The sequence below is a fragment of the Gorilla gorilla genome, chromosome 18 (assembly GCF_029281585.2).
Source record: "Gorilla gorilla gorilla isolate KB3781 chromosome 18, NHGRI_mGorGor1-v2.1_pri, whole genome shotgun sequence".
NCBI classification, from domain to species: domain Eukaryota; kingdom Metazoa; phylum Chordata; class Mammalia; order Primates; family Hominidae; genus Gorilla; species Gorilla gorilla.
The window spans coordinates 22,705,443-22,727,481 of record NC_073242.2 but is presented as its reverse complement, the minus strand read 5'-3'; the positions used below and the strand labels follow the sequence as shown (position 1 = coordinate 22,727,481).

At 40.8% G+C, this 22,039-nt stretch overlaps 1 protein-coding gene across 4 annotated transcripts in view; it reads left to right on the top strand.

The window, feature by feature from the left end:
* The window catches only part of USP31 (ubiquitin specific peptidase 31), an 88,420-nt gene that overhangs the window by 21,274 nt on the left and 45,107 nt on the right, over positions 1–22,039 (top strand). The window contains exons 1-3 of one of the 4 annotated variants that reach the window (XM_063700042.1): positions 12,701–12,783; positions 20,388–20,525; positions 21,157–21,240. Coding sequence is in view for 1 of the 4 variants with exons in the window: in XM_019012721.4 (XP_018868266.4) it covers positions 20,388–20,525 (138 nt within the window). In the remaining 3 variants the exon portion in view is untranslated. Of the gene's footprint in view, positions 1–12,700; positions 12,784–19,817; positions 19,861–20,387; positions 20,526–21,156; positions 21,241–22,039 lie in introns of those variants that run through there. The other 3 variants (XM_055365489.2, XM_055365488.2, XM_019012721.4) reach the window with 3 other exon arrangements.

Sequence of the window (22,039 nt, the reverse complement as noted above, 5' to 3'; positions counted from 1 at the left end):
CTTGATTTTTCCCCCTCCTTTATTTTTGAGTTTTCAAAATAATTACTTGATTTCCAATTGTGTTTAGTGAATTTTTGTAACCTTATGAGCTCATGGGTTTAAGCATATTTGATGTATTCAGTCAGTTATAGTTTTTAACCTTATTGATGCTTAAAATTGTCCCATTTTTGTCCAGTGGGACAAGTCGACTCTCAAGTCGTTTTGACACTGTACTAGTAGCCTGGCATGTCAAACGAGAATGCAAGGATGTTAAGATGTTCCAGGCTCATCATTTCTTGCACCAGATCTGGAATTAGTCATTTCCAGATACTGGAATCAGGTTCCTTTGGTACAGCGGTACTGAGAGACCACAGTTGAGGCATGAGGGATGCACATGGTTTCTAAGAAAGGGGTGATTTCTTTTAAAGCTAAATCATGAATTCACATTGATTATTCCAATACAGGGTTTCGGGGTTTTATTGACCCTCATTGGTCTTGTATCTGTGGCTTGTTCCTCCCATGCTGAAAATCCTATTTGTAACACCAGCATAAATTCTCATTTGCCTTATCCCACAGTATGCTCCTAAGTCTCAGAATAATAATCCCAGTACTACCACCAACAATGTTAGTATTTGAAAATGGCTTAAGACTTATTTGGTAGTTTTTTTGTCCATAGCATATATTCTACTAGGACCGTATGGTACAAATTACTGTGTTTTAAAGTTACTTGGAATAGTTCTCTATGTGGTTTTGTCATCACTGGATATATAGTTAATATTAGTTGTTTCAGCCAGGCGCGTTGGCTCACGCCTTTAATCGCAGCACTTTGGGAGGCCGAGGCGGGTGGATCACGAGGTCAGGAGTTCAAGACCAGCCTGGCCAAGATGGTGAAACCCCATCTCTACAAAAAAAAAAAAAAAAAAACTACAAAAATTAGCCAGGCGCAATGGTAGGTAGGTGCCTGTAATCCCAGCTACTTGGGAGGCTGAGGCAGGAGAATCACTTGAACCCAGGCGGCAGAGGTTGCAGTGAGCTGAGATCGTGCCACTACACTCCAGCCTGGGCGACAGAGAGACTCCATCTCAAAAAAAAATCAGTTGTTTCTTTTTTAATCTTTTTTAAAATGAGGTTTTCTTTTTTTTCTTTGAGATAGAATATTGCTCTGTCGCCCAGGCTGGAGTTCAGTGATGCGATCATAGCTCACTGCAAGCCTGCCTCCCAGGCTCAAGTGATCCTCAGTCCCTGGAGTAGCTGGGACCACAGGTGCTCACCACCATGCCCAGCTAGTTTTTTATTTTTTGTAGAGATACTGTTTCACTAGGTTGCCCAGGCTGGTCTCGAACTCCTGGGCTCAAGCAGTCATTTTGGCTTGGCCTCCCAAGGTGCTGGGATTACAGGAGTGGGCCACCACACTAGTCCATTTGTTTCTTTTTTTGCTTTTGATTTTGATAGATTGGTTCCTATCCTAAATTTGATTTTGTTGCATCATAATTATATTAAAAAATACAATATATGGCTGAAGTCAAATCTGCAAAACAAGATCTATTCAGAAATCTAGCTCTGTCTCTGATCCTTCCACTCTATTGCCTTTCTCCCTAAATTTTATGATTTATTGTTTCATTGTTTAAATATAAGGCAGTATGTGTAGGTATATATTAATATATGTGTGTATTCATATATGGGTGTGTATTCATGTTCTCTCTTATTTAGATAAATGGTAGCACACTATGGATAATTTTCTCCTCTTGCTTTTCTTCGTGTCGCTAACGTATGAGTGCATATCACATGCCCTGCACAGTGGATTATTTTATTTGCTCCTTATAATGTTGTAAGGTAGATGCATGTGTTACAATTTCTGTTTTATAGTTGGAGACAGAGGTATTTCTGTGTAGACCTTTACTTCTCTGAGTCCCTTTTTTATTTCTTTTCTTTTTTTTTTTTTTGAGACAGAGTCTCGCTCTATTGCCCAGGCTGGAGTGCAGTGGTGTGATCTTGGTTCACTGCAAGCCCCACCTCCCGGGTTCACACCATTCTCCTGCCTCAGCCTCCCAAGTAGCTGGGATTACAGGCGCCCGCCACCATGCCCAGCTAATTTTTTTTTTTTTTTTTAAGTAGAGACGAGGTTTCACCATGTTAGCCAGGATGGCCTCCATCTCCTGACCTTGTGATCCACCCGCCTCAGCCTCCCAAAGTGCTGGGATTACAGGCGTGAGCCACTATGCCCAGGCTTTTTTTTTTTTTTTTTTTTTTTTAAAAAGAGACAGGGTCGCTCTGTACCCAGGTTAGAGTTCAGTGGTGCAATCACAGCTTACTGCAGCCTCAAACTTGGGCTCAAGCAATCCTCCCACCTCAGCCTCTGTGGTAGCTGGGACGACAGGTGCCTGCCACCACTCTCAGCTAATTAAAACTTTTTTTTTTTCTTGTAGAGACTGATTCTTGGTATATTGCCTCGGCTGGTCTTGAATTCCTGGCCTCAAGTGATCCTCACGTCTCGGCCTCCCAAAGTGCTGAGATTATAGGCATGAGGCACTGTGTATGGCTGCTATGATTCCCTTTAATCCCCATAGTAACTAGTCGTGACCCTTGTGTGCATATTCATGAGCAGATGAATGAGCAGGGAATTAACTTCTCTATTTACTTTACTTTGAGCAATGATGGGAGCAGAGAAAGGCTGTTTCCAAACTCTAGAGAAGGAAATTCAACGCTTTCTTTATTTGAAGGTTATGGCTCTCTGTAGCTGGAGAAGAATAATAGTAAGAACTTATTCCCTCACCAGAGTTGCTCCCAGTAATTACACAGACACATTAAGTTGGAAAGTTCTTTAATCTTCTAAAAATAAGAGTTCCTTTATAACAGTACAGTGACAACTTGGTAAATCTTCCTCATTTTAGAGTCTTTGTGTCATGGAAGTTATAATAAACTAGGGTAGCTAAGGAAAAGGACAAACTCCTTTAAAAGCAACAGCTCGTGGAAAATATCTACTAGTTAATGATTTCACAATTTTGATAGTGACAGGAAGAAAGGAGAGTAGCTTAATTTCCCTTCAGATGGGAAAGAAAGGAGTATTGGCTGCTTTTTATTTTATATCCAGCTGGAGGAAGGGGTTAGTTACCCTTCAGGCTCTATTGTGATGTCAGGCAGCTGGTTAAGCTGTTGTAGCTGCCCCCACCGCTTCCCGGATTCTGTCAAGCTTCAGAGGGTAGAGCTGGGGGAGGTGGAGGGCATCCAGGGTCAGAGGCTACTCTTTTCCTTTTGAAAATCTGTGAGCCTATGAGTTTTGAATGTAGTGAGACTCCTAGTGCAGCTGAGATCTTGGGCAGGTCACTGAGCCTCAGTTTCCATATTTTCCTTTTCATTGCCACATAGTAATACCATCCTCACAGATCGTGGTGTTTAACAACCATTGACTCCTTTACACCTGAGTGGTGAAAACATTTTAGCAAGAACAACCAACCAACACACCAACCAACCCAGCCTGTGACAGCAGGTCTGGGACATAAGAAAGGGATGCTGGTAGGAGAGAGCTGTAGAAAGGATCTTGCAAAATATCACCATAGTTAAGTGCTGATGAGAAGTACGTTCCACCTCTACACTTTCACTGGGTCTAGCTTTGCAAGTCTGATTGTTTTATAGCTTACCTTTGATGCGTAGATGCTCTAGGGTTTTTTTTATTTTCTTATTTTTGTGAGACAGAGTCTCATTCTGTCACCCAGGCTGGAGTGCAGTGGCATGATCTCAGCTCATTGCAACCTCCACCTCCCGGGTTCAAGCAGTTCTCCTGCCTCAGCCTCCCAAGTAGCTGGGCTTACAGGCACCCACCACCACACCTGGCTAATTTTTGTATTTTTAGCAGAGATGGGGTTTCACCATGTTGGCTAGGCTGGTCTTGAACTCCTGACCTTCGGTGATCCACCCACCTCAGCCTCATGCTGGGGTTACAGGCATGAGCCACCATGCCCGGCCATGATGCTCTAGGTTATGACCACTTGAATTTCAGACTATTTTAGAAGAGGTGGTATTTATTTATATCTCCAGTGTTCTAGTGCTGGATGACTCACTGAGGAGTATGTCCCGGAGAGGGCACTCACTTCTCAGTATGATACATTCTGTGCCATTGTATCGTCGTTGAATAACACAGTGATAATCCGTGTGCCTGGCGTTTTGGGGAATGAGTCTTTTACGTAAGTGACTTCTGAGGTAACTACTTATTTGAACATCAGATCCTTACAATTTTAACCTTTTCTTTTGATTAGATGGCTTGATCATATTATTTTGTACTCTTTGCCAGGGTGAGAATCCTAGACATACTCAGTTGTTCCTTGGTGACTTAGGGTTGTTATGAACATCATAGATTGATCTCCTTTTAGGTAATGTGGAGGTTTCTTTTAGGGCTAGTGGGACTACATAGGCCCTATTGAGTGGTTCTGGATTGCTATATTGTTCGAATTCTTATTTCTGCTATGATATTTCCTTTCATTGCTCCCTACCATCTTCATGCTAGTTTTCTCTTGCTTTATCCTATTTCTGGGATCCTGTACCTCCTACTTCCTCCTGTACTTTTCTTCTTTTTTTTTTTTTTTTGAGACAGAATCTCACTCTGTCTCCCAGGCTGGAGTGCAGTGGTGTGATCATGGCTCACTGTAGCCTTTATCTCCCAGGCTCAAGTAATCTTCTCACCTCAGCCCTCCGGTAGCCGGGACCACAGGTGTGCGCCACCCATGCCTGGCTAATTTTTAAATTTTTTGTAGAAACCAGGTCTTTCTTTGTTGCCTGGGCTGGTCTCAAACTCTTGGCCACAAGTGATCTTTCTGCCTTGGCCTCCCAAAGTGTTGGGATTATAGGCATGAGACACCATGCCCGACTATTTTGCAGTTTCTAACCTGCTTTTTAGTTAAGTAACTAGATAAATAGAATCGGCTCTAAATAAGACTAACTAAACTGAGTTAGAGTCTGAGCGTCTGACTAAATTAAGAAACTTTAGTGTTTTTCCTTTTTAATGTCAACTTTCTTATTTTTTATTTTATTTATTTATTTATTTGAGATGCAGCCTTGTTCTGTTGTCCAGGCTGGTGTGCAGTGGCATGATCTCGGCTCACTGCAACCTCCACCTCCCAGGTTGAAGTGATTCTCCTGCTTCAGCCTCATGAGTAGCTGGAATTACAGGCGGGCACCAACACGCCTGGCTGATTTTTGTATTTTTAGTAGAGACAGGGTTTCACCATGTTGGCCAGGCTGGTCTCGAACTCCTGACCTCAGGTGATCCATCCACCTCGGCCTCCCAGAGTCCGAGGATTACAGGCGTGAGCTGCCGCGCCCAGCCTAATGTCAACTTTTTGAACGAAGTAAGGCATACATACAGAAAAATATATATGGCGTTAGTGTACAGCTTGATGTATTATCCTAAAGTGATAATTTGTCACCCAGATCAAGAAATAGGACATCTCTAACACTCCAGAAGGTACCCTTTCTGGAATGTTAGACTGTCTTCTAACGCCATCCATTAGATCGTCTTCTAACACCATTGATTAAACATAGACTGTCTTCTACCACCATCGATTAGTTTTGTCTGTTGTTGGACTTTATTATGAGTGAAATAAGTATATATTGTTTTAAAAACAGCTTTATTGAAATACAGTTAACCTACGATTTAATTCATCCATTTAGTGTACTGTTCGATTATATTCTTGGAGTTGTGCAAACATTATCACAATCAATTTTAGAACATTTTTAATTATCCCCCCCAAAAACCCCATACTCATTAGCAGTCACTCCCTATTTCCCTGGAATATTCCAGCCCTACATGAACGCTAAGCTACATTGTGTCTCTATCTAGTCTGGGTATTTCAGATAAAAGGAATCATATATGTGGCCTTTTGCATCTGGCTTCTTTCACTTAGCATGATATTTTCAAGATTAATCATGTTGTAGTATATATCGTACTACATTCCTTTTTATAGCTGCAAAATATTCTATTATATGAATATTTCACATTTTGTTTATTCATCTGCTGATGGACATTTGAGTTGTTTCTACTTTGGCTATTATAAATAATGCTGCTGTGAACATTCACATACAGATTTTTATGTGGAGATATGTTTTTGTTCCTCAGGTATATTTTAGAGATGGAATTGCTGGGTCATATGGTAACTGAGTTTAATTGTTTGAGGAGCTGTCAGGCACTTTTCCAACGTTGCTATACCATTTTATTCCCACGAGCACTGTGTGAGGGTTCCAGTTTTTCCATATCCTCATCAACACTTGTTAACGTCTGTCTTTTTCATTATAGCCATTTGAGTAGGCATGAAGTGGTATCTCATTGTGGTTTTGGTTTGCAATAAGTATATATTCTTTTGTGTCTGAGTTCTTTTGCTAAAATTTGATATTAGATAACATCTATTTCTGTAAGAGTAGTGTCTAAAGTTTTGTAGAAAACATGGAAAATATATGCAAGTTGAAATAATAAAATTGACTTACTTGCCTTCCCCTCCCCTGTGTGTGTATAACATAATTGATATCAAACCATATATCCAGATTTTCATCATGTGATCTTTATTTTGTATTGTCTTATGAGTAATTTTCGTCATAAAAACTTTTCAGATCATTATATGAAGGTACTGTAACCTATTTTTGGACATGTAGATGGCTTCTGGTTGTAATGAATGTATTTTGTACATAAATCTTTCACTTTTGATTATTTCTTGAGGCTATATAAAACGAGGAAATTCCTTTCAGTAGTTACCTATTTCAAAGGCTCTTAAATCATATTATTACCTTATTTACAGAAGGATTTTACCACCTGCATTGTTAAGAATGTGTGGTACCCCACTGTTGTAATTAAAAAAGAAATCTTTTAAGTTGCTAAGTAGAAAATAACATTTCATTGTTTTAATTTGCATTTCTTTGGTTAGTAGTGAGGGAGAACAGCTTGATCTATTCTTTGAAGTTACTATATGATAGTAACATTTTGATACTAGGGAATTGCCCTATTGTGATTTCACACTCTTCTCTTTGTTTGCTGTCTGTATATTCACACACTCATCCATTTAGCATCCACATAAGACCAAGGCCTCAACTGACTAGAATTGGTAAAGATTGGGCCGGGCCAGGCCAGGCCTAGGCTGGGAAGGTTCTAAATTGTACTTTGCTAGGAGAAGACTGGAGCCAGGATGAGCTGGAGGTGTCTGTGTTGGTTTTTAGGAGATCTAATTCTTGTGTCCAGGATTGAAAGAATGGGCGGAGGCTGTGATTGATTGGAGGCCTAAGAGTCAGCCTGGCTTGCCTGTCAAGTATCCATAGGGTTGGCTGTGTAGAGTGCCACAGCAGGTCTGTGACTTACAAGCGTCTCAGGCAGTTAAAATTTACTGGGAGTACTCTGGGTTTATGGCGATGTGAATGCATAATTTATAGTGAAACTTGCTGGATCTGCTTATGAATAATCTCCCTTAGTTACTACTAAGTGATGTTGCAGTTATAAAAATGCAATAGCAGAATAATGAGTCAACGCAAGGTTATTTCCAGAATATTTTGGATCCCCTTATAAAATCGGCTGTTCAGTTAAAAACATTTTAGGTCTGTTGTAATAAAATGTCAATGTATTCAAAATCAAGAGGATTTTGCCTCTTGTGTGTGTATATATAATCTGTGTGTGTTTATAGAAGAAATATATGCATCTTTGGCTTAGGGGTAGTTCAAGGCCTTATCTCATTTTTCCTCTAGTCCTTGCCTTTCCCACCTTATTCTGCCTCCTGGGATGTATAGGTCACTTTACTTCCACTTCGGAGAGGAGCACCACTCAGCGAAGAACATTGATTGGCTCTTGTGCTGTGGGCAGGGTCATTGTGCTGAGTTCGTATGTCTGTATGTTCCTCCTCTGCCTTCTTTTACTTGCTCAGAAAGCTGCCACTGCCATTCTTTTTTTCTCTTCCTAGGTTTAAGCATTCATCTCCCACCACCTGGCAAGCCAGGATGGCCTGAAAAGGCCGCTGGATGTAGCTGTAGGGATACATTCTTTTTCTCTCTCTAATTTTTCTTTGATGCTGGCTGCTGTCTCTTTCCCCAGTGGTTAAGATCCAGAGGTTGGTTTGGGCTTTGGGTTTAGAGTTACTATAAATGGAAAACTTTCGTTTAAAGCTCCATAGGTCTGTCTCTTGTTTTTAAACAGCCTGAGATATCATTGACATATAAAAATTGTGTATATTTAAAGTGTACAACTTGATGCTTTTTAAACCCTTACCCATTTGTAATGTTTCATAACAGGAATATATAATAATTTATTAGATATTTAGATTGCTTTTCAGTTTTAACTTTAACTCTTTCAGATTATCATTCTTCCTGTATGATGACCAACTTGCATTGGGACTGGGCGTTTGCGTTTTTATGTTGATTGTAAGTCAAAATTTCCGCTCTTCCTCCTTAAAAAAGGGGTTGTTTTACTATAGTTTTGAATTGTAGATTGTGTTGGAAAAATGAGAAAGAGTCCAAAAAGAAGATACTTTTGAGTTACTTGAGTTAGTTGATTGGGTAGTTAAATACATTTTGGTGACCTGAGCTGACTCTAAACTTGGAGTCAGCAAGTCTTGGCCACTTAAGTTGTGCGGGGAAGGATGGACTATTGGTGGAATTAATCTCCACCAGAAGAGCAGCATGAGCATTTAAGGTGAAGAACACCCCCTTTACATTACTGATGAGAGACAGATGGAGTTCCCTAAAGCCAGATCTTTGTCTCTGGTGTGTTTGCTTTCTCTAGCATCCTGGGACACTTGGGCAGGACATAGTTCTTCACATGCTGCAACTTGATCTTTCTACATCATCTGCATTCCTCCTTATTTCTCAAATAACATGCCAATTAGATAAATGGCATTTTTGTTTCTGGGCCATATTTCAGTCATAGGAAGAAATACAAATTGCAACAAAACACAAACTGCTAAACAAGGAGTTATTTAAGAGCAGATAAATTCCCTGAAGCCTCAAGGTTGGTGCAGCTGTAGCTCAGTCGTGCTTTATGTCTAACTGAGAATTGACATTTAGAATGAAGAACCTGAGCCCTGTATGATGCTGAGTCCTATATGGGGACAAATCATTTTAAGGTACTTTGTTGAAGAAGGATTATGGGCAAAAATATTTTAAGGCTTTTTTAATCAGCTGAGGTTGAAGAATAGTGGTAATTGGCCGGGCACGGTGGCTTATGCCTATAATCCCAGCACCGTGGGAGGCTGAGGCAGGCTGTTCACTTGAGGTCAGGAGTTTGAGACCAGCCTGGCCAACCCGGTGAAACCCGTCTCTACAAAAAATACAAAAATTAGCTGGGCATGGTGATATGCGCGTGTAATCCCAGCTACTTGGGAGGCTGAGGCAGAAGAATCGCTTGAACTCGGGAGGCGGAGGTCGCAGTGAGCTGAGATTGTGCCACTGCATTCCAGCCTGGGGGACAAAGCGAGACTGTCTCAAAAAAAAAAAAGAAAGAAAAAAAGAAGAGTGATAACTTTGAAAAGTTACTTTCTTTCTCTGAGGCTAAGTTTTTTCATATATAAATAAGAATACAGCATAGGGAATTTCCTAAGGGTGAATTTATTTATTTTATTTTATTATTTTTTTTGAGACAGAGCCTTGCAGTGTCACTCAGGCTGGAGTGCAGTGGTGCGATCTCAGTTGACTGCAACCTCTGCCTCCTGGGTTCAAGCGATCCTCCTGCCTCAGCCTGTAGCGTAGCTGGGATTACAGGCATGAGCCACTGCACCCAGCCATTAAGGGTGAATTTTATAGAAAATAACATCTATAAGCAATAAGCGTAATGCCTGATACAGTATAAGCACTCAATAAGTATTAACTGTTATTGTTACCCTTTGCACCAAGCACTGTATTTGCTAGGTATTGGGGAAGTAATATTGAGTAAGACATTATTCCTGTTCACTGTCTAGTGATACATGTGAGATGGTATGTCCTAGAGATATGAATAAAACGTAATATAAGAAGTCATATAATGCACTTATGACAAAGGAGCCTCCCGTAAGTTTTGGTGCTTTTGGAAGTGAAACTCCGGAGCTTTTCCAATGTGGCTGTGTTCGTTCTCAGACTTGGCTTCATATTAGAAATAGTCATTAAAAATAAGTCACACTTGAAAAAAAAATTAGCAGTGGGCTGCTGCCAGGACATGGTTTTTATTTTTAACTTTCCCCAGGCAATTCTGATGTGCAGCCAGGATTGAGAACTAATGCTTTAGATATTTTCTCGTTTTCTTTATCTTTGGCATTTTTAAGGATTATGTAGTATCATAGGGTGATTCTTTTCTTTTTTTATTCTATTTTTCAAAACTAACATAATAGCATCTGTACAGAGTTTTAGACTTTACAAAATGCTTTTATGATCTCATTAAAGCCTTACAGTAATCCTTTTAGAAAAGCATTACTATCACCAGTCCCATTTTGCAGAAAAGATGACTGAGGCTCAGAGAAGCACATGTTAAGTAAAAAATGGTAGAAAGTTTGGGTGCAGTGACTGACACCTGTAATCCCAGCACTTTGAGAGGCTGAAATGGGAGGATCACTTGAAGTCAGGAGTTTGAGACCAGCCTGGCCAACATGGTGAAACCCCATCTCTACTAAAAATACAAAAATTAGCAGGACGTGGTGGCGTGCACCTGTAGTCCCAGCTACTTGGAGGCTGAGGCAGAAGAATTGCTTGAACCCGGGAGGCGGAGGTTGCAGTGAGCTGAGGTTGCGCTACTGCGCTCCGGCCTGGGCAGAGAGAGACTCCATCTCAACAACAACAACAGAGAGAGACTCCATCTGAACAACAACAACAACAACAAAAAAAGGAAAAAATCAAACGTAGTAGAATGAGAACTTGAACCCTGGTATTCATAATCCAGTCTTTCTTTTTCTACTGCATAGTTTCTAGCAGAAAGTTTTTACCATTGTGTAAGTACTTGCTTGGAGTCTTCTCTTGCTACTTGTATAACCTGTTGGGACAACTTTTGCTCCTTTGTTTGTCTGGCTGAATCCACTTATAGGATATTCCTTTCACTATTTCTCCCTTTTATCCTGGCTCTTGACCATACTTCAACCGTTAGTTTTGTGGTTTCACGAGTCAGTTATAATTTCTTGAAATGCAGTAACCATTACTCAACCCCTTTATTATAGCCTTTTCTTTTGGGTGAGGAATGCATACTTTACTAGTCATTATTCAGCAATGAATCCTTGCCACCAGCTCTTTGTGGTACATATGAATTTGCTTAAAATGCGACACTAATCTTATAGCAGTGCAGATATTCTTTGCTATGCAAATCTGTTTGGTTCCTGAGTTTGGATCCTGAGAACATGGATATGATGGACACCTATACTTGAGTTATCCTATGCTTGGCCCTTGTGCCTGGAAGGATCAGGAGCTCTGTACAGGTTGAGCATCCTAAATCTGAGAATCTGAAATCTGAAATGCTCCAAAATTTGAAACTTTCTGAGCACTTACATTATGCTCAAAAGAAATGCTCATTGGAGCATTTTGGATTTTGAATTTTCAAATTTGGGATACTCAGCTGGTAAGTATAACACAAATAATCAGAAATCCGAAAAAAATATGAACTCTGAAATACCTTTGGTTCTGAGCATTTTGCATAAGGGATACTCAACCTGTACCAGGAATAACATCCTTTTCTCTGTGGCCAAATGTGAACAGAGTCCAAGGAATGTGTGTGGCATTTGCCCCTGTCCTCATCAGGTTGTCTTTCCATCCTGGATGGAAGCCCCCTTTCCCTGTGCCTCATTTCTCTCTCCTTTCCCACCAGGGTCCCCTGCTTATCTTTCTGAGGAGGGAGAGTGGTTTGAAGGGTGTGGTGGAGGGCATTCCAGCCCTAGGGGAAGTACATATGAAAGCCTAGAGGCCTTAGGGTCCCTTTCAAGGGCCTTTTGCCCCAGCCAGCAAATATTAGGGGCCTCTCAGTCTTATTTGTCTCCTCTCCCCTCAGAGGAGAAGATAAGGAGGAAGAATGGATGAAGGGCACAGAAGGCCCTATTTATTCTGTGTCCTAGTATGTCACACTATTGCATGGACACTATATTACCATTTTTTCATGAGTCGTATCTGTTTTTACAGTGTTCATCTATTTGTACAAATTTTATCCCTTATGTTTTAGCTAATTATTCTTCATCAACTTAGTAGGCATCCTGAAAGTAAAATTCAAAAGATGAAACTTTTCTCAAGACAAGTGCTTATTATTTTATTTCCAGCAGCAGCCCATAAACCAGATTTCACTTTTAGATACCACCCAGCTGTTTGCATTTCATCTATTTCTGTTTCTAAAAATGTAAATACTATTGTCCTCCTGAGTTCTTCTGGTTTTTTTTTTGTTTGTTTGTTTTTGTTTTTGTCCATGATCACTGGAAACAAATTTTGTGTTTCTTCTGGCATAGAATCAAAGAAAGTGGGCAATGATTGGGTTTGATGAGTCTTGCAAGCTACCCTTCTTCCCAAAAGAGGAGCCCAACTCCCGATCATTCATGTCAGACCAGTATTGCCACATCCATTTCCCATGGGTGGAAATCACCAGTGACCGACCATTGCTTTTTCTTCTTCTTCCTGGGGTTAGGTGAAGGATGTCTTGGACCAGTCAGTATCTTTTCCCTGGAGCCTGGGATGCTTCGACCTCTTTACTAGGGCTCTACAGGAAGAAGGACCCTCATGTCTAATTTTATGGCTCTTTTCTGACCCATGTTTCCAACTCTTTTTTTTTTTTTTTTTCTTTAAGGGAAAAAAATAAAAACATTCTCTCTTTGAAGGGTAAGGAGAAATTTTGTGAAACTTGAAAACCCGGTAAGTGTTTTGCCTTTTACTTTATTATTTAGTAACTATATGCTAAGGATCATCCCAACTGAGGGGATAATAGGAGCAGGGGTCAAACGTGTTTATAGTAGGATGTATAGGATTTAAGTCAGGAGACCAAGAGACTCAGTTTAATATTTTTTTCCAAACAGAAACACTATACCCACATTCTGTAAAATAGACACAAATATGTAAGATTAATTTTAAGAAGGTGCATGTTCTATTTTTTCTTTTCTTTTCTATTTTCTTTTTATTTATTTTAAATAGAGACGGGGTCTCGATATGTTGCCCAGGTTGGTCTTGAACTGGGCTCAAGCCATCCTCCTGCCTTGGCCTCCCAACATGCTGAGATCACAGGCATAAGCCAACACACCTGGCCCACATTCTGTTTTCTATAGAAATGACATACTTAAATAATTTCTCAGATTGTAGCAATGCTTCTATTTACAGAGGACATTGATAATCAACTTTTTCAAAACTGCAAACATACAGAAAGATTAATTTAGGACATCAAATAAACTAAGGTTTAATTATGAAAAAAAATCGTAAAAGGCAAATCAAGGCAACATCAGATGTGACCAAAAACGTATACCAGATCACTTGCCGCGACTCTTGGAGAAGGGCTTGGGTGAAGATTTGGGATGCAGGGGTCTCATCTGCTCATTTGATGAACCAGGATTCGAATCACAGGTTCAGTGAGTTGCCTCTGATAACCAGTGGTTTGTGGCAGAGCCGGAGCTTGAGCTTAGGATTCTTGACTCCTACTGCTTTTCTTTTTTTCTGTGATACGTACTAAAGGATTGGCCGTTAGATTCTTCTATGTTTTGTTTTGTCTGGGGAAGAGGTATAAGATAAGTAGTCCCCTGGGTATCTGCAGTGGGAATAAGTTACCATTGTGAGGGGTAAAAAGAGGCAGAAAGAGGACCTTTTGTGTTTGTGTTATTAAGATTTTCTTTTCCTTAAATTTCCTTTAGGGTCTGATATAGTGGTTTAGGGTGGGGTTGGCCCAGAATGGTTTTTGCCCTAGTTACGAGGATTGTGGACGTTCTGTTACCTGTTGGGTCGTGCCCAACAAACACGTTGTTGAGCAGCCTTGGCACTCTGCCTTAGAACACAGCAGTTGGTGGATAAGTGTGGATGAGTTGAAGTGATAGTGGACAGAAGCGTAAACAAATTTAATGCAGTCTTGATAATTGAACATAGTCTCCACCCTGAAATCTGAATGGATGCTGTGTATAAAATATCTGCTTTGAAATATAATGAAGAGTTTGATTTCAGTTAATTTGTTTGGAATGTCTATGTTGAAACTTTCTTTTTTTTTTTTTTCTATTTTTTCCCCATTGGGAGTCAATTAAGAGAGACGATTCAGGACAGAAGCTTGCTGTACTTCTGACAGTTTGTGTGGCCCAACTCTATGCCATGAGATTGTCATTACCCCTGTTACACCTAAGAGCTCTTCTTGGCAGTTGTCCTCTACTTTCTTTACAAAATAAACTCAAAAAACCAGGTTCCCTGCCTTCCTGTCTCTAGCTTATCTGCATCCAGGACTATCTTTACCTCCTTCTCTTCCATCTCTCCTACCGACCTTCTGTTTAAGGCCAGTTCCTCTGCAGCCTCTTTTAAATCAATCTCTCCTTTTCCCCTTACCAAAGAATCACCATTTTTTTTTTTTTTTTTTTTTGAGTAAGGGTCTTGCTCTGTTGCTTAGGCTGGAGTGCAGTGATGCGATCTTGGCTCACTGCAATCTCCACCTCCCAGGTTCGAGCAACTCTCCTGCCTCAGTCGCCTAAGTAGCTGGGATTACAGGCACCCACCACCACGCCTAGCTAACTTCTGTATTTTTAGTAGAGATGGGGTTTCACCATGTTGGCCAGGCTGATATTGAACTCCTGACCTCAGGTCATCCACCCGCCTCAGCCTCCCAGAGTGCTGGGATTACAGGTGTGAGCCACTGCACCCAGCCTGAAGAATCATCTTTATTCAGATATCTCCTTTCTGTTAGCTCCTTCCCTTAGCCTGTGGGTCCCTCTGCTCCTGAAGGTCCCCTCCAGATGGTCACAGCATCTTTCCTCCATCCTGTTATAACTGAGCTCCTTGGTGATGAAGAATGATCTCTGGCAGTCATTCAAACCCTTGCCTTGTTTCTTTTAACCCTCTCTGATAAATATTCTGCTTCATTGAGATTACATGAGCAAGCAACCTCTTAATTTGCTATTCTGGAGGATCTGCCTCAGAGCCTGCCTGACTTGCCTTTTCTGCGGTAGTTTTCATTGTTGCTTCCGCCTGCGTGGAGGTTTGTCTGTCCTCACTTGTATGATGCCACTCTCTCTCCTGGCTGCCACCTCTTTGCGTCTTCACGGGCAGCTTTTCCGTGACCTTTTCCAGTGTTCAAGATTCTGTCCCGGTTGCTTCCTCTTCTCACCATATGTCCCCTGGGTTCTGTCTCATGTGATAGGTGTGTGCTGCTCTGATTCAAATTTCCAGCTCAGATCTCCTTCCTGAGCAGCAGATTTAACCTCACTTGGGATCATGTTGATACCTCAAATGCAGCTTGTTCAAAACTGTGGTCCCCTAATCTTTTCCTCTATTCCTGGTTCATTATCTACCTAAGTCAGAAATGGGAGACCTTGGTGTCATCTGCTTTCCTCTTTCGATCCGTCAGTATAGTGACACCTACATGTTTGTCTTCCATCCCAAGTCAACCAAGGTTTCGTTAGTGCTAATGATGTTTTTTAATCAATTCTTTTTTTGGGGGGGGACAGAGTTTTGCTCTTGTTGCCCAGGTTGGAGTGCAATGGCGCGATCTCGGCTCACTGCAACCTCCACCTCCCGGGTTCAAGCGATTCTCCTGCCTCAGCCTCTCAAGTAGCTGGGACTATAGACATGCACCACCGCGCCCGGCTAATTTTGTGTTTTTAGTAGAGACGGGATTTCTCCACGTTGGTCAGGCTGGTCTTGAACTCCCGAGCTCAGGTGATCCGCCCACCTCAACCTCCCAAAGTGCTGGGATTACAGGTGTGAGCCACCGCACCCGGCTATTCATTTTTTTAAAATTAGGAAATCTTCTCTTCTGTAGGTCACATTCTTCCATTATACATACTAATGCCTTTGGTTTTGATTCTTCTAAATGAGGGGAACATAAGGCCATAAGCCAAACCATTTCAAGATGGAATAAGATTTTTTTTTTTAATTATTATTCTTTTTATTGAGATGGAGTTTCACTCTTCTCGCCCAAGCTGGAGTGCAATGGCGCGTTCTTAGCTCACTGCAACCTCCGCCTCCTGGGTTCAAGCATTTCTCCTGCCTCAGCCTCCCAAGTAGCTGGGATTACAGGCATGTGTCACCACGCCCGACTAATTTTGTGTTAGTGGAGACAGAGTTTCACCATGTTGGTCAGGCTGGTTTTGAACTCTTGACCTCAGGTGATCCACCTGTCTCAGCCTCCCAAAGTGCTGGGATTACAGGCGTGAGCCACCATGCCTGGGCCTTTTATATATATATAATGCTAAAGGGAGATAGACATGAAGACTGAGAAAAAAGCACTTGAATTTGGTGATTTAGTGGGGAGGTTTTGTACCATGGTGAAGACTTCCCATCATGCCTATTCCTCCTTGTGTTCTGAGATGGTATCCAGTGGTCCCTTCCAGGTATTTGAAACTTTATTGCTATCAGGATCCTTCTCCCTTGTTCATTTTATTCAGTAAGTTGTGTCAGTGACACCTCCATATTCTCTGTGATATCCCTTTGTTTTTTTCCTCCCGAATCTGAATCTCAAGATCTATAAATGAATATTTTCTTGTTGATTCAGATCAAACTGATCATCAGATTGTGATGCAAATCGCAAATCTGTTCCTTCTTTTCACCTCTGTTATCGTTGTCTTAATTGGAATATAGTAGACAGTTTTTAGTTCTCTGGCCTCTTTTATCATTCTTCAACATTTCACACTGTTGATCACCCTTTTCTTCATGAAGCTCTCTTCATTTGACTCTTGGACACCATTCTCCTGATTTTCTCACTACATCTTTGATGGTTTTTTTCTTGCGCTTCTTTGAGCCCCCCACCTAAATATAGGTTACCTCTGTATTCTGTCCTCTGGCTCAATCTCTCATAGATGATGTCTGAGCACTCTCAGCCTTAGTTGAGGTTTCTACCACCACGCATCTGTTGAATTCCAAATCTTTGTCCTTAGCACAGACTCCTGCAGTGAGCCCACAGATCTGTATTTTTCAGTTGTTTACCAGATAACTTCCATTCAGAGCTTCTGTAGAACTTCAGCCACAATGGATTCGAAAGGGGGGACTCATTCCGGGAACTCTTTCCTGGACTTCCTCCTTTTTTATTTTCTGTCTTGATGCAGGGTACTACCAGTTGCTCATCATCTAGGTAAGACACCTGAGTGACATTAATGCCTCCTTCCTCCCTCTCCACATTCATTAGGTCACAAATCCTATTGATTCTACCACTCGAATTCCTAAATCTCTCCCAAATCTGCCTTCCCATTCTGTCCTCACTGCTTTAGCTTAGACTGTCATTATTTCTTGCCTCTTTAGTTTGTTTACTAACTACTCTCCCATTGTACAGTTACCTCCCCTGCTTTCTGTCATTTATTTATTTATTTATTTATTTATTTATTTATTTATTTATTTTTGAGATGGAGTCTCGCTCTGTCGTCCAGGCTGGAGGGCAGTGGCACGATCTTGGCTCACTGCAAGCGCTGCCTCCCGGGTTCACGCCATTCTCCTGCCTCAGCCTCCCAAGTCACTAGGACTACAGGCGCCCACCTGTAATTTTTTGTATTTTTAGTAGAGACAGGGTTTCACCATGTTGACTAGGATGGTCTCGATCTCCTAACCTCGTGATCCACCCTCCTTGGCCTCCCAAAGTGCTGGGATTACAGGTGTGAGCCACTGTGCCCGGCCCCCTGATTTCTCTTTACTCCCATATATAATATGGCTAAAATTTGAGTGCTGGTTATATCTCATTTACAAGTGAAATGTTTGGCATGCATTCTCAAAATCTGTTCATCACACTGAGTCATTATTATCCATTTTACTTTGGAGGAGAGTAGTCCCAGGCCTCACAAATAAGAAGTGGGGCAACAGAGATCTGAACTCAGGCTGTATGCTCCAGAGCCCGTGATCTTAATTTACCAGTTCATTTATGGCTCCCTGTGCCATGTTTGACTGGCCTTTAAAATCTTTCCTGAGCTGGCCTCTAACTTTACTGTTTCATCTCCTCCTACTCTGCCTAATCTGTTTACTGTTTGATCTCCTCCCATTCTGTCTAATAGACCTGGAATTTCAGGCCTATTTCTACCTTGTTGGTCTTCCTTGAAGGTGTCATATTGTATCTTTGTGTGTTTGTGCATGTTGCTTCCTCAGCCTTGAATCCCTGCCTCTTAATCTTCAAGGCCCAGCTCAAATGACATCTCCTGGAAGGGTTTCTTGTCTGTTAGTTAACACCACCGTCCTCTTACTTCTTAATTAGCCTCTATTCTTTTCCCATGATACACATATACACAACTGCCATATTTATATTTATAGAAAGTTTGTAAATATATATATTCATATTTAAATAAACTTTTAGGATAGTTTTAGATTTACAGAAAAGTGGCAAAGGTAGCATAGAGTTTCCACGAAGCCCAACTCAGTTTCCCTTTTGTTAATATCCTATGTCACTGTAGTGCATTTGTTATAACTAAGAAGCTAACATTGGTACATTACTATTGATTAAATTTGATACTTTATTCAGGTTTCCCCAGTTAGTCTCTTGTGCCTTTTTTCTGTTCCAGGCTCCCATGGGATAACACATTACATTTAGTCGTCACATCATCTTAGTCTCTTCTGGTCTGTGATTGTTTCTCAGACTTTTCTTATCCTTGATGACCTTGATAGTTTTGAGAAGTACCAGTCACCTTTTTTTTTTTTTTTTTTGTAGAATGTCCCTCAGTTTGGGTTTTGTCTGATGTTTTCCTTATGATTAGACTGAGGCCATGGGTTTTTGGGAGGAAGACCAGAGGTTAAATGTTCTTTTCATCACATATCAAGTGCACATGCTAGCAACGTGACTTACCACTGGTGATGTCAACCTTGCCCAGCTCTCTGAAGTAGTGTTAGTTACTTTGTTAGTAACTATAAGTTACTTTCTACTCCTCTTTCCATTCTCCTGTCTTTGGAAGTAAGTCACTATCACAAGCCACATTCAAGGTGTAGGGGAGGTAAGCTCTACCTCCTGGAGGGGGGATTATTGATATAAATTATTTGGAATTCCTCTGTAAGGAAGATTTGTCTCTTCTCCCTATTTGTTCATTCAGTCATTTAATTATATCAATTTATACCTTTTTATACTTTGGGTTATAACTCAATATTGTTTATTCTGTTGATCAGATTGTTCCAGCTTTGGTTGTTGGGAGTTCTTTTAGATTGGTTGCTGTGTCCCTTTGACATGTCCCGTGTCCCAATATCCTCGAAACGGCCATTTCTCCAAGGAGCCCTAGTTTTATATTGGAAAATGGTATTAGAAACCAAGATATGGGCACTATCGGATGTGCACGTTGTTACTGGGGTGTCACTACTTCTTCGCCTTTCAGTGTACAGATATATGGATGTGAACCCAAGTTTATATAAATATCTGTAATTATTTATCTGTTCATCTCTATGTTAAGCTAAATAGGAGTTTATACCGACTTCAGCTGATTCATTGCCTTCCCTCCTTGCTTATCTGTAACTTCCCTCTCTGACTATGAGAAACTTGGCATCCATCACCACCATCCCATTAGCTACACTGTAAGCGTGGACTTTCTCCCTGTCCCCCTCACTAGGCTGTTAGTATCTTAGACACTTATTAAGTCTTTGTTGATGAGTGATGAATCTTGAAGTTGTTATGTATCTTACATAATAAAAGTTTAGCATTTTAGCAAAAGCAATGTAAATCAATCTTGTAAAGTTTGAAACAAAACTTTTAACTGCTTTGTTATGTAGCATGTATTCATTGTAGAAAATATGAAAAGTGAGAAGGAAAAAAAGCACCTGTTATTCTATCACCCAGAGATAATACTTAATATGTAGGTATGTGTTTAGAACTTTTTCTTTGTATGTATATGTCTACACCCCCCTAAACGATTTTTACAAGAATACATTCACATTTCACACTATTTATTTATAACCTTTTTTCACTTATATAGTATTTCTTAAGGATGTCATGTAGTTGTATCATAATTTAACTGTTTTTACTGTTTCATCTCCTCCTACTCTTAACCAATTCTCTTTTTTAAGATGTCCAAGTTATTACCAATTATTTGCTTTTATAAACCCTGATTAATATTTTCTTAGAAGTTTTGACAGGCTGTTCTGATGATGTCTTTAGATACACTCCTAAAAGTAAGATTGCTGGATTAAGTGTATTTTAAGGGTTCTGGTACATGTTTCTAGGGGTGAGGTTTTTACACTGGCATCTGTTTTTACTTTGCACTCCTTCTGGGAAGTACTCTCTAACACCGTTGAGATCTTGCATCCCTTTTGGGATTATGAATAAATAGTTTTTCTTTAAAGCCAGGAACTCACAGCTGTTCATGCTGATTTATTTACCTGCATAGACTATTGTGTCAAAGAATGCACTGCAGTACCGGGGAAATTCCCAGCATGATGCCCAGGAGTTTCTGCTGTGGCTTTTGGACCGAGTTCATGAAGACCTCAACCATTCAGTGAAGCAGAGTGGCCAGCCTCCTCTGAAGGTAAGGACTCATGCTGCCCTAGGGCAGTCAGCCAGCCATGAGAGTGTGTAGATTCTTCTACTGAGGACTTGTTGCATTGCGTTAATACAATGAAATTGACTAAGCTCTGGGTGAGTATAAGATTCAGTGGCTACTTAAAGGACATTTCATTTTGTTTACTACTGTGCTGGCAGTGTAAGATACAAGAGCTGTTGTCCCCAAGGAATTTATAGTCTAATGAGAGGGGAAACATTTGCATGTATGATGAGCTTCAGATTAAAAAAAGTGATTCCATTTCACTAAACTGTTTTTAAAGCAGAATATGTTTGCTTTCTATTCTAGTAAGACACATACTCTGTAGTTCACTGGAATGAATACACGATCATAAAGGAAACGTATGGATTTTCTCTGCTGTTGGGATTGGATTTGACCATAGTAGCCCCAGAATGTTCTTATTGAGAAACATAGCAATTAATTCTTAATTTTATACATGTAGTCTTACAAATATGGGTAAAATGACTTATATAATGGAAAAAAATTAGACTAAAGAGTTGCTTCCCTTGGGCAGCTTTTAAAGATTTTGATAATTCTGCTCTGTACTTCAAATTTTAAATTTCTAAGTTTGGTAAGTTTTAAATTATTCTGATTCAAGGTCCTTTTGTGCCTGAACACTCTATTCTGTCATATGACTATATGCGTGTGGCTGACTCTCCCACCAAATTGAGACATCCTCAAGGTCAGGCACTGGGTCTTATTATCTTTGTATCCTAATGTTCTGTACAGTGCTCTCTGCATGTGGTAGCAGGTGCTCAGTAACTAATTGTTAGGCGGAGGGACATGAAAAGTTAAATACAACATGAAGTAGAGTGTGATTAGGCACCAACATACACAGCACAGGTAATAGGTACTAGGGAATTTAGGCATGGGAAGCATTAGTACTTTTTTTTTTTGAGACGGACTTTCGCTCTTGTTGCCCAGGCTGGAGTGCAATGGTGCAATCTCGGCTCACCACAACCTCTGCTTCCTGGGTTCAAGTGATTCTCCTACCTCAGCCTCCTGAGTAGCTGGGATTAAAGGCATGCGCCACCACAGCCAGCTAATTTTGTATTTTTAGTAGAGATGGGGTTTCTCCATGTTGGTCAGGCTGGTCTCGAACTCCCGACCTCAAGTGATCTGCCCACTCCTGCCTCTCAAAGTGTTGGGATTACAGGCATGAGCCACTGTGCCCGGCCAGTATTAGTACTTTTAAAGTGGTTGGGGATTACTTCTTAGAGGAGATTGGGATGGGGGCTTTGAGAATTGGAGGGAAACTGGAGCATCCTGGGGAAGGGGAGCTGCCTGGCTGAGTGCTGTGCAGAGACGATTGCTGGCAGAGTCTGTGTGAGGGGATGAGTCCACGCGACCCACATCCTGCTGCTGTGCTCTGGCTCCTTTAGCAGGTGCCCGTCACTGAAGTATCTGCACTTGATGCATAGCTTGTAAAGGAAGTCAAGATCATATGTGATTCTCTAGCTTCATCTTCAACCAAGAATTGG